Source organism: Neolamprologus multifasciatus, chromosome 3, assembly GCF_963576455.1.
Source record: "Neolamprologus multifasciatus chromosome 3, fNeoMul1.2, whole genome shotgun sequence".
In the NCBI taxonomy this organism is placed as follows: Eukaryota; Metazoa; Chordata; class Actinopteri; order Cichliformes; family Cichlidae; genus Neolamprologus; species Neolamprologus multifasciatus.
Window position 1 is genome coordinate 39,907,950 of NC_140441.1, and position 11,377 is coordinate 39,919,326.

General features: G+C 41.7%; 2 protein-coding genes across 3 annotated transcripts; both read right to left on the reverse strand.

Annotated features, from left to right (window-relative positions):
- Positions 1 to 234: 234 nt before the first annotated feature.
- On the reverse strand, positions 235 to 6,429 carry LOC146523143 (uromodulin-like). Of its 2 annotated transcripts, XM_085145282.1 has the most exons (10): positions 5,289 to 6,429; positions 5,091 to 5,153; positions 4,670 to 4,872; positions 4,433 to 4,564; positions 4,153 to 4,340; positions 2,246 to 2,397; positions 1,921 to 2,166; positions 1,674 to 1,836; positions 1,222 to 1,314; positions 235 to 759 (listed from the first exon to the last, which is right to left on the reverse strand). In XM_085145282.1, the coding sequence occupies exons 2-9, from the start codon at positions 5,099 to 5,101 to the stop codon at positions 1,222 to 1,224; spliced, it is 1,188 nt and encodes a 395-aa protein (XP_085001408.1). In that variant the 5' UTR covers positions 5,102 to 5,153; positions 5,289 to 6,429; the 3' UTR covers positions 235 to 759. The 2 variants fall into 2 exon arrangements, with proteins under 2 accessions (XP_085001408.1, XP_085001399.1); XM_085145273.1 differs by lacking the exons at positions 235 to 759; positions 1,222 to 1,314 and having other exon boundaries at positions 1,541 to 1,836.
- A 554-nt stretch (positions 6,430 to 6,983) lies between these two features.
- LOC146523144 (uncharacterized) lies at positions 6,984 to 8,610 on the reverse strand. The gene is made up of 4 exons (XM_085145536.1): positions 8,071 to 8,610; positions 7,862 to 7,933; positions 7,489 to 7,600; positions 6,984 to 7,355 (listed from the first exon to the last, which is right to left on the reverse strand). The coding sequence occupies exons 1-4, from the start codon at positions 8,284 to 8,286 to the stop codon at positions 7,222 to 7,224; spliced, it is 534 nt and encodes a 177-aa protein (XP_085001662.1). The 5' UTR covers positions 8,287 to 8,610; the 3' UTR covers positions 6,984 to 7,221.
- Positions 8,611 to 11,377: the final 2,767 nt, after the last annotated feature.

Sequence of the window (11,377 nt, forward strand, 5' to 3'; positions counted from 1 at the left end):
CTAGTCTGTATGCCAAATATCCTTGGGCAAGATACTAACCCCAAATTGCTCTCCGATGCATCCATCGGAGTATGAATGTGTGTGAATGTTAGCTATAAAAGCACTTAGAAAGATGTGCTTGTGCGAATGGGTCTGAATGGGTGAATGCACAAGTTGTGTAAAGCGCTTTGAGTGCTCAGATGAGTAGAAAAGCGCTATATAAGAACCAGTCCATTTACCATTTACCATTTAAACATCTTAAGCTTAAACGACCTGAGAAGTAAAAATACCTCTTTGGTTCAAGGCCACTGTCCTCAGGTATTTGTTCATATGAACAAGGTCACATGATTAAATTTGAGGTCATTACCTTCAAGTCTAATCCAACATAAGAACCATACAGGCCACCTTCCTGGGAGTTCGTAAAGTACTCCCAGTCATGCTGGGAGATGTAGTGATGACATTTCTGTAAAGTCCAGATGTTTCATAGAAATATTCATGTTGCCACACACTTGTTCTCCTTCTTCGTTGCATCAGAAAGGGCGTCCGGCATAAATCATACATCCACAATAAGGCATGTTACCGTTAAATAATAAATATCGTCACCTTTCCTCACAATACTTTCGATATAACAGCTGTTTAATCCAGCTGTGGCAGTAATCCCAGCCTCAGAGTAGCCAATTATGAGTTCACCCTTATAAAAATCCAGGCTCTGGGTCAGGACGAGTCAGAAGTCAGGGACCGGCAGCCTTATCCGTCAGTCAGGGTCACCTTGGAAACCACCTAAGAAGAAAACCAGACCAAACTGTGACCCTCGTGCTCTTTTACATCCCTTTGGCTTCTTTTTAGCCAATCATGTCGTACTTCTTTCTCTAATCAGTTGACCTGTCTTTGAGGGTCAACCTTCACCCTGATCCTGGACTGTCAGGCTGCAGAGGCCCACCCAGTACATTTGACTCACTTATTAAAGTGGCATATTAAAATATTCACAATGTGAAGAATATTGGAAATACAAATTCAATAGATGGTGTGCAGTTGGCTTAATCTAATATTTGATTTGAACCACCATTAGGCAAGGTTTTTTTTTTTTTAATTTAATTTAGGAGACTTTGCTTTGTCTGAATCATTTTGCTCATTTTGTTTCCCAGAGTTGTATTACAATCAGCTCTTCATGCACAGAGAGCAGCATCCATCAGCACGTTATAATATTACCCGATGATGTAAAACAGCAGAAGTATGTCATACCTAATTAGTCCAGGCCAAGCTGATGAAGGCTGGTGCTTCTCGTTTGTATTTGGAGCTGGCTGGTCTGCGTTTGCGAGCAGCTCCTTTACAAGTCTGATAGGTAAAGACAGAGAGCGATAAAGTCCAGACGTCACAATTCTTTCATTTTATCATTTAAATGTTTTGGTTTGTATCTTTTATTCAGTCTTTATAAACATTACATGATTATAGAAAGGGGAGGAAATGTGAATACTCCTTTAAAACATTTAGCTTGACAAAGTCACGTTAGGTTGTTTGAAAACTACAAGTGGTTCGTCATGTGGACAGTTATAATAACTTTGACTGCATTCGTAGTTACTTTAAAGGTTAAATAAACTAGTGTTCACCTTCTTCAGTAGCCAATAGGGAATCAATAAGAGACTGCACATTTTAGGGAGTAAAGCTTTCCATGAGTGTGTGTGTGGTGTGTTTACCGGAGTGCATTTGTTTCTCCGTTTAGGGCACAGGTAAATGTTGCAGTGCAGGTAGATTTCTCCTGTGCTCCCAGTGAACTGAAACATATTGAAGGAAAAATAGTTGGAGGTTCCCAATCCGTTTTCCTTCACGTCCACAGTCCGGTCAACAGGGTTCGCACAGCTGCCAACAGATAGGAAACAGTTCTGTGTGGAGTTGATCAGAATTATCAAAAAAATATATATTTATGAATGCATTTGGTCTCACCCATCGATAATCAGGTCATATCTTAGACTCCCAGTGGGCGATGCCACGTCAGTGGTCCAGCAAGAGTCTGTTACCATGGCAACCATGTCTCCATCCAACCCATCAGCCTTCAGCTCCACCCAGATTCTTTGATTCAGAGGAACTTCAGCAAAAGACTCCACAGCTTGTGTGCGGCCCAGATCAGTGTAGGCCTTCATGGTCAAAGTGTAATTCCAATCACTGGGTGTAGCATGCTGGATCACAGAACTACAGAACAGACACACAGTTTAGCTTTCTTTGCAACAAAAAACAACATGATTCACACACAAAAAAAACAACCACACACCTGTCTCTGATTCTGAAGTTGGCAGTCTCGATATCTGGCTGAATGTGGACGCAAGAGAAGTCGATGTCAATTTGGTCTTGGCGAGTGATGACACCAGAGGAGCTCTTCTGGTTTGTGATAGTGTTCTTGTAGATAATATGGCTGTTGTTAGTCTGTAGGATCGATTGAAAACAAAAGGATTTGAATGCAATCACCAAACAACAGCATTGGACTGTGTAATGCTTTAGGAACAAAAGAAAACCACATCATTTGATGAAAATTAATATTAGAACCTGTTGAAAGCTAAATTCAAGGACACCCGAAATTAAAAATGGTAAATGGCCTGTATTTTTGTAGCGCTTTACACTACATTCAGTCATCCACCCATTCACACACTGGTGATGGCAAGCTACATTGTAGCCACAGCTGCCCTGGGGCGCACTGACAGAGGCGAAGCTGCCGGACACTGGCGCCACCGGGCCCTTTGACCACCACCAGTAGGCAACGGATGAAGTGTCTTGCCCAAGGACACAACGACCGAGACTGTCCGAGCCGGGGCTCAAACCTGCAACTGAAATTAGTCTCCAGAGGTCTGAGGAGGAACCTGGCAGCACGCAATCCATCAGTATATAGGTGTTTATTTGGATTTAGTTCAGGTTAGTGTGGGTTTAGTCAGTGGTATCAATTCCTTCCTCTTCCAGGAGTTTGATTAACATTTTGCACTACAAGGAACCCAAGACCCATGGCACCAGTATAGGGTCTGATGATAGATTAGGGTCCAAAGATTTCACTGGGTCTTGATACCTAATTGCAGTCAGCCTAGTCTTCAGATTCTGTGTTTCCCTCTATGGATATGTTTCAGCAGACCATCATTAACCCACCACCAAACTATTCATGCCGAATGATGTTACAGGCAGCATAACGTTCGGGTGAACGGGTGAAACGGGTGAAACCTGGTCTCATCTGTGAAAAGCATAGAGTGGTGAACTTGCCAATTTTTGTATTCTATGGCAAATGGCAATCTTGGATTAAACACAGGGTCCATTAGAGAGCATCAGGTCCTTGGACCAGCAACTTTCTATGGTAAATGGCCTGCATTTGTATAGCGCTTTTCTAGTCTCTAAGGACCCCAAAGCGCTTCACACTACATTAAGTCATTCACCCATTCACACTCACATTCACACACTGGTGATGGCAGCTACATAGTAGCCATAGCTGCCCTGGGGCGCACTGACAGAGGCGAGGCTGCCGGACACTGACACTCTGACTTTCTACTTTTGATTTCAGACAAAACTGAGGATATTGTACTTGGGCACAAATACAGTGCTCAAAGCTATTTATAGAGCAGTGTATCTTCTTTCATCTGCACAAATTCACTAAAATCAGAAATATCCTGTCTCAGAGTACTGCTCAAAAACTAGCTCATGCATTTGTTACTTCTAGCCTAGAATATTGAAATGTCTTATAAGGTTGTGGGAAAAGCTCTCTGAAAAGCCCTCATTTCATCTAAACACTTCTTCAGGAGCTCTTCATCTCATTTCTTCCATCTATAAAATTAATAATATAATTTAGAATTAAATTTAATTAATGAATGAAGTCTTTATTTTTTTTTACTTGCAGTTGCCAGCTTTGCAATTGCAGGCAACTGCAATTTCACTAACGCCAGCTTTAACTGAAGTGAATTAATTTGTAATGTAACTAAAAAGGCATTGTTTTGTCTTTTACATAACTAATGTGAAACTTTTAGGAGTTAACTGGGTAGAATAAGAATCATAGATGGCCAACAAGACTTGAAGCCAATCAGAACTCAAAGCTAAACCTGGACCCACAGAAAGATTCCAAGCTGGAGCAGAGCAGGAGAAGCTCAACCGAGTGCTGGAAGAGGTTGGCTGGTGGTAGAAGTTAAAGAGTTGGAGGAGAAAACCCACCGTGATCACCATCCCACAGCTGTTGCTGCTGTTGAAGCTGAAGGTCACCATGTGGGTAAGCTCATCCATCTGACCCCTGCAGGTCTGGTCATTGAGGTGTAAGTCAGAGTAGTCGATGCCTTTGTCCTCCAAAAGACAACCGGCCAGAGAGAGCGAAGCAGAGTTCTGGCTGCAGACTGTTTGATCACCTAAACATCACATTATTGATAAAATAAATAATCAAAAACTTTTTACTCAATCATTCAGCCCTATTGACATGTTTTTGTCAGAGATATCGTACCCAAAGTGTTGGTTGATCTGTATTTGGAGGCAAAAATGATCCGACAGAAGCAACGAGTGTCACCACCGACCATCTTCTGACCGCAAAACTCGTGATCACTGCAGGTCCTGTCCTGACAGAAGGCCTCAGAGGCTACAGAGGGACACACTGATGTGTTATTCGGAAAACATGTGAGATAAAAATAAATCTGCTTATGAATGCTGCAGGACAAGAACTGTAGAGTTGTTCATATCTTACAGCAGCCAGTCGTTGACCTCCAGCCGTCGAGAGTGTGGTTTCCCTGTAATCTGCAGGCTCTGGCGTAGGCCTTCAGGAACTGACAGTTGAGTCCGTCCACTGCAGGATATTTACACAAAGTGTCGGTGCAGGCAGTTATGTAGGGCACTGGGTCAATGTGACTGTTACAGGAGGAGAAGGGCGCCTCCTTCAGGAGATTACAGCTGTACCACAGAAAGAAATAATTGGAGAAAGTAAAATTATCATCTGTGATCAGGAGTGTTTATATTCCATCTGTACAGATGACAGGTGGCAGATGCTTATTGTATCCATAAAAGCTATTAGCATGCATAAAAATATGATGGCACAGATGAAGCACAAGGACCAGTACAGGAGAAATATAGACACAGATGTTTTATGTCGGCTGAATCAGTCTGCTTACTGTTCAATCATCTTGTTGCATTTGATTGTGTTGTCAGCAGCATCATTGTATTTCACCTCACAACTATGGGGCAACACACAACACAGAGTCAGGACAATTGCCTGCTCACTCTCAATAACACAAACATGCAGAATATCCACAAACTATTTGTTAACGAGAGGCAGTAAGAGGGTCTCTGAGCTTGTGATGAGGTCTTACCTGGTGGAGCTGTACTCGGAGAGCCTCAGGTCACTCAGAGACCTGCTGGAGTTTCCACACAGACCCTCTAGAGGTAAATCAGCAGGTCCTGGAAGGGTTCAGGACACAGTGTACTTTTTATGTCATAAATTGGAAGAAATGTCAGTATTTTTCTTATATATTTTAAACCGATCAGGCATAACACTATAAACTCCTGCCTAATATTAAACCCATGAATGTGTAGTGTGGTATCTGGCAATGAGATGTTATCAACAGGTCCTTTATTTCCTAAAAATTGTAAGGTGGAGCCTCCGTCAGTCGGACTTCTTTGTCCCACATATGCTCGACTGTACCCAGTCGACACACATATGTGGGGCCCAAATAGGGAGTAGCAGGGCTAATATTTGGGGCCTACCTGGGAAACCCAACTGGGGTCCAGCTAATTTTGTCCTCAGTTGTCATGGTGGCCCCAAATGTGTTTTGCCAGATGGGTTTATGCTGGGCCCCAGATAAGCCCCAAATCAGGCCCAGTCAAAAAAAAAATATGTGGGGCCCAAATAGGTAGAAGCAGATCTGATATTTGGGGCCCACTTGGGTTACCCACCTGGGACCCAGCTAATTTTGTCCTCAGTTTCCATGGTGGCCCCAAATGTGTTTGCCCAGATGGATTAATGATGGGACCCGGATGGGCCCCAAGTCATTGAGATCTGGCACTTTATACAACTTTCCTCATTCACCCACTCACTCTTTCATAAAGGTACTTTTTTCTATGCTTTTTCTACATTCTACTTTGTTTCTACTTCCTCCAAAGGGTACTTGGACCTCCCTTAGAGACAAGGTGAAGAGATAGGTCCTTTGAGAGAGGCCTAGAGTAGAGCTGCTCATTCCTTCACATGAAAAAGGGCCAGTTGAGATGGTTTGGACAATTCCTGAAAACATTACCTCTGTATGAGATGTACCTGGCATGACCTACCAGGAGGAAGCCTGGGGTAGACCAAAGACATGTTTGAGAAATTATATCTCTTGGCTAGCCTAGGAACACGTGGTGTTCACCTGGTAAAGCTGAAGGAGGTGACCAGGGTGACCAGGAGGTGACCGAGCAATCATTAGCAGATAAATCAACAGAAAGGAGGGATTTTTTTTACATTACATGTACCCTTTACATTCCCCATTGTGAATAAAACATTTTATTTTCAGTACCTTCTAAGTGGATCTGTGCAGTGTAGCTGTCAAAGAAGACAGAGATGGTAGAGTATGAGAGCGACACCTTGGCAGTGACTCCAGTTCGGTCTTTAGAGAGCTCCACATTGTGAACCAGCTGAGGCGAACTATTGAGGGTCAGGATTGAGTTGTCCAGCTGGATAACAAGCAAAGTGTAGGAAATAGTAAGTGAAACATCCGAAACACACAACAGGTTGATTCCGCAGCAACTATCATTAGACTGCACTGACTAAACTGTGGGTGGAGGTAGCTTACCCGAACTCTCCCACCTTGTTCCAGATGAATTTTAATGCTGGGCCTGTCCAGAACCAGTGTCACACTGTCCAAAAAGGTCACGTCTTTACGTCGACGTTCCCGGAAGTTCCCCAGAACATGGAAGTCTGGGACTGATGGAGTCAAGACCAGAGAGTATGAACACCGATCCTCAACAGAGTTAACCTGGCCGTGGAAGTCAATGACAGTGGGGCCAGTCACAGTGCATGTGGAGTACAACATGCAGCTGATAGAAAGAAAGGAAACAAACAAGAATGAAAAAATATCACGAGGTGCTGCTGAACGCCAAACCAGTGGGGAAGAGACATTTTATACATATTCATTAATTAAATACAATCAAATTTTCTTTATATAGCACCAAATCACAAACACAGACTCAGGCCTGAGTATCCCTCTGTGGGGACCAGCTAAAGGTAAGAAAGTGATCACAGATGTTTCTTTGAAATACAAAGAGATATATTTACATGCCGTTGCCTTCACAACGCTCCAGAGAGCCACAGCCAGAGATCTGCAGAGCAGCAGTGTCAGAACAGGTGAGACTAGAGCAGGTTTCCAGATCTGAGCTCAGCACTGCACCGTATTCATACAAACCACCTGAAATGAGGGTTTAGTTTAGTTTAAAAACTCAAAGATCACTGACTACTTTAATAACAACTGACAGAAACATCATGGTAACATTGAAGTACAGAACACATGGGTCAAGTTTTGAAGCCTGAGATTCACCAACCAGCATATCTGCATCCACTGATGTCAAAGAATCTTTGATACTGACGATTGCTGGGACCGAACGAAACAGCCATTATATCAATTGTGATACCACCAACCTGAGCCTCAAATGCCTAGACAGAAATAAACACAAACAATGTTACAATCACAGAGTAAAGACAACTGATTTCAGACAGAAGAATGGGTAAAAATCTTTATCTACTTGTGAAATAAACATGTTTGAATGATCCTTACTGATATGGAAACTTATGTCTACTACAGATTTTTTTTGAATGTGTGTGTGTTTGGGGTTTTTCTGTTGATGTTCTAGTTGTTTTTTGTTTTTGTCAATATCTTAACATGTTATTTATTATCTGTCACATGCAGAGACTCACCACTGAACCAAATGCCAATATTTCCACAATCAAAGCCGTTTGTGTCCCAAAATTAACTGGAACCAAACCATACTGTAAAGTAAACAGAGAAGATTCAGACACTATTAGGAATTCTGAAAGTGTTCACCAATGTTTAATATGATAACAAAAAATCATGTCAAATTTTATTTTTTGTTCTTACACAGTTAATTTAGTCTAAAACAACTCACATTTTCCCCATTGAGCTCCATGATAAACAACACATAGCATTCCATCCTGTTCTGAATGGTTGCTACATTGTCATAAATCAGCTTTTGGATTTCAGCATTGGGTTCATTTATCCAAAACTCAATGCTGTCTGAGTCAGGTGCAGTTCCCACAAGACAGTCACCTCCAGTTTCAGGGTTGAAAAAGTTGTCGAAGCAGAATGCAATGTTTTCACTCATGAAGGCGACCTGTTAGAAGTCAAAGACACAACTAATCAGTGATACTACGTCTTTTCTACAAACCCACTAGTTGCCTCTTCTAGCTCAGCATGATGCACAGCTCTTGTCAGGTCCTGGCATCGTACTTAATTAGGGGAGGCATGATTAGATGATGAAGACTTGCTGTGCTGGTCAGCCACTGCAGTAATCACACCCTGAACCCACTGCTCCACCCCTCCGGTCCAGCCCAGCTACAACCTACACCCTGCCATACTAGCAAACATGGTTATCTCTCTGATAACGGCAAAAACTGCAGCATAGATGGACGGATGTTGATGTGCCTTCTACGTACCATAGATCCAGTCAGACCCAGAGGATCAATCTTAATATATTGATTCCACTGTTACAAAGATGAAAACATTTTTTATATATTTAATTGAAAGCCAAATTGGCTGCTTAATATTAAGATAGAAAGAAATAAAATATAGAAAGACAAGCATAAAATACATATTTAACCCATTAATAATGATCTACATGAACGATGCATGGGGTTTCTCTCACAGGCATCTCATCAAAACGGCCGCCTCAATGAGATAAGAAAGAGTCAAGAGTTTAGGTCTCCTTCATCAGGATAAATTTTTTCTTCATATTTGAGCACCTTTTTCTGTGAGACGTTTTTGTTTCATTATTTTCTCATTCATAAAATAATGATATAAAAGAATTCTTGAACAAAAATGTCCTCCTGCTAGAAAATCTCAGGAGGTATATCGAGGCGATACTCATCAGCACAGGTGTGGATGACAGAATTGTTTAAAACATAAAAACGTCAGGATACTCACATAGATTTGCTCGTACTTCTGTCCATAATAAGTGATTGGACATGAGCTGATGTCCAACACTGAAGAACCAGTGATTATCTGCCAAGCTCCTGAAGATATGGAGGCACATGAGTGCTGTGAGCTTTAGTCTTAGTTAGTTGTTTGGACAAACAGGGAGTGCAGCAGGTTCAAACAGTACCATCATGAGTGGATAAAACAGTGTTTGTTACTAAAGAATCAACATCATGAATTTACAGTTTATACTATAAGTTAGCAAACCTTAAAAACAAAGATGCACAATATTTGTTAGGTTATTAAAGCGTCATTCCCTTTAACACTTTAAATCTTTCTGCTCTTTTTTTGCTCAGGGTGTTTGTGCTATGATTATGTTGTTTCCACTAAAGTAGGGGTGTCCAACTCCAGGCCTCAAGGGCCAGTGACCTGCAGGTTTTAGATATCACCCTGGGTCAGCACACCTGATTAGTTCATTACCAGGCCTCTGGAGAACTTCAAGATATGTTGAGGAGTGGAATTGGACACCCCTGCACTAAAGTGATGGGAGGAAACACTTAAAATGGTTTCCAGGTGTGTGTTTACCTGACACTCCAATCGGAACAGACAGGACGAACAGGAGGTGGAGCATCTTAAAGGAGGCCAATCAGCTGACAGAGACCTGAAAGCCACACAGTTGCAACATTTCTGAATGGACAGAAAATTGCTGACCACTTGAAAAATGAAGCTGAGTCTATGTATGTGATATTAAATTGTGAAAGTAAAAAAGTTTCTTTAAAAGAGTCTGAAAGAAAATTAGTGAAAAATACATTGTGAAAATCTTGTACACCAACTTACTCCCTCTAAAAGTCTTGCTCCATGACCTCGACAAACTCAAACTTCTGTTTTTTAGCAACCACTGATGCTGCACTCTGCATAGTCTGTGGGTAACTGTGGGCTGCCTTTAGACTCATACAGGCTACTAGAGGACTTTTCCATCTTGATGACCACTTTTTCCTTTGGTGCTTAGCATCTTTTTCAGGGAGCTGCTATGACATCAACAGCCTTACAGCCTTACAGCTCCATACAGAACCTCAGAAATGTGACAGATATGACCAGGAGCCGTGCAGAGTTGGGACTGAAAATGCTCTGATTTTGACATTTACAGAGAGCTTCACTGGAAATCAAGTTAAGCGTTCACAAAAATGGGGTTATTTCATAAGTTAGTCCAGCATTGACATGAAAGTGGTGGTGCTGGCAGCATGTGACCAATCACAGACATGGAAATGCCTCTAACGCCTAAACCTATTCCAGGAATAATAACATAATATTCCAGAGAACTGATTGGTCAGTAGGCAGTGATTTCATCACACCTTTTAATCTCTAATCTGTAATTTAGTACAAGATTACATCTTTGCCATAGTGCTTTAGCTCTTGTAAGTCATGAACCGCCTTTGGTACAACATCCCAGGTGATCAATACTGTAGCTAACGTTGGGGAAAATAACAACAGACACAGAGTTTGTGTGTTAATACTGAGGCTGTTAAACAAACAGAAATGGATTTAAATTGTTGTTTGAAAGTCTTGCTCCTCCTGTACTCATCTGTCAAATCTGATTCTTCACACAGACATTTGACAGATTTAATCTCCAAACTAGAAGTTTATTTTTATAATCCAACACCAAGGTTTGAAACCTTCACCCTCAGAGAATAAAGACAAGTAGAAATATGTCCTTTTTTTAAAACACGCACACTAATGAATGTCATAACTGAAATATAGTGCTACAGATCCCCATGTGGAAATCAGCCTATTTATAATTATTTATCATTCTTAGTGTTATGTGTTTATTAGTCTTCCTTTGTCTCTCAGAGCTCTGAATTGTGGATGAATCCACTGAGCGGTGCTGCTGTTTGGTCCAAAAGCTAAAATGAGAGTAGAGGTGTGCAGCGTGTGCAGCTTCTCTTACCTTCTGCAGCTCTGATGGAGGATGAGGAGGAAGGAGGAGGTAGCAGATGGGCAGATTCATCTGTTGGTGTCTCTGTGTGAGACAAACTGCTGCTCTCTCTGTCTCTCTCTCTTTATTTGCATCCTTCAGGCGGTGCACACCCCAGAGGAGAGAAGAGGTGGAGGTGGAGTCCACAGTGGAGCTACCTGATGTGAAGTGCTCGCTACTGATTCAGCACTGTGTGGGTCAGCACCACAGGGGAACAATGAACTGTATGAAGAAAACAAATCAATAACAATGACACATCTGAAATCACTGTTTCTAATTTAAAGCAGTGAAAAGCAAAAAGTGAAAAAAG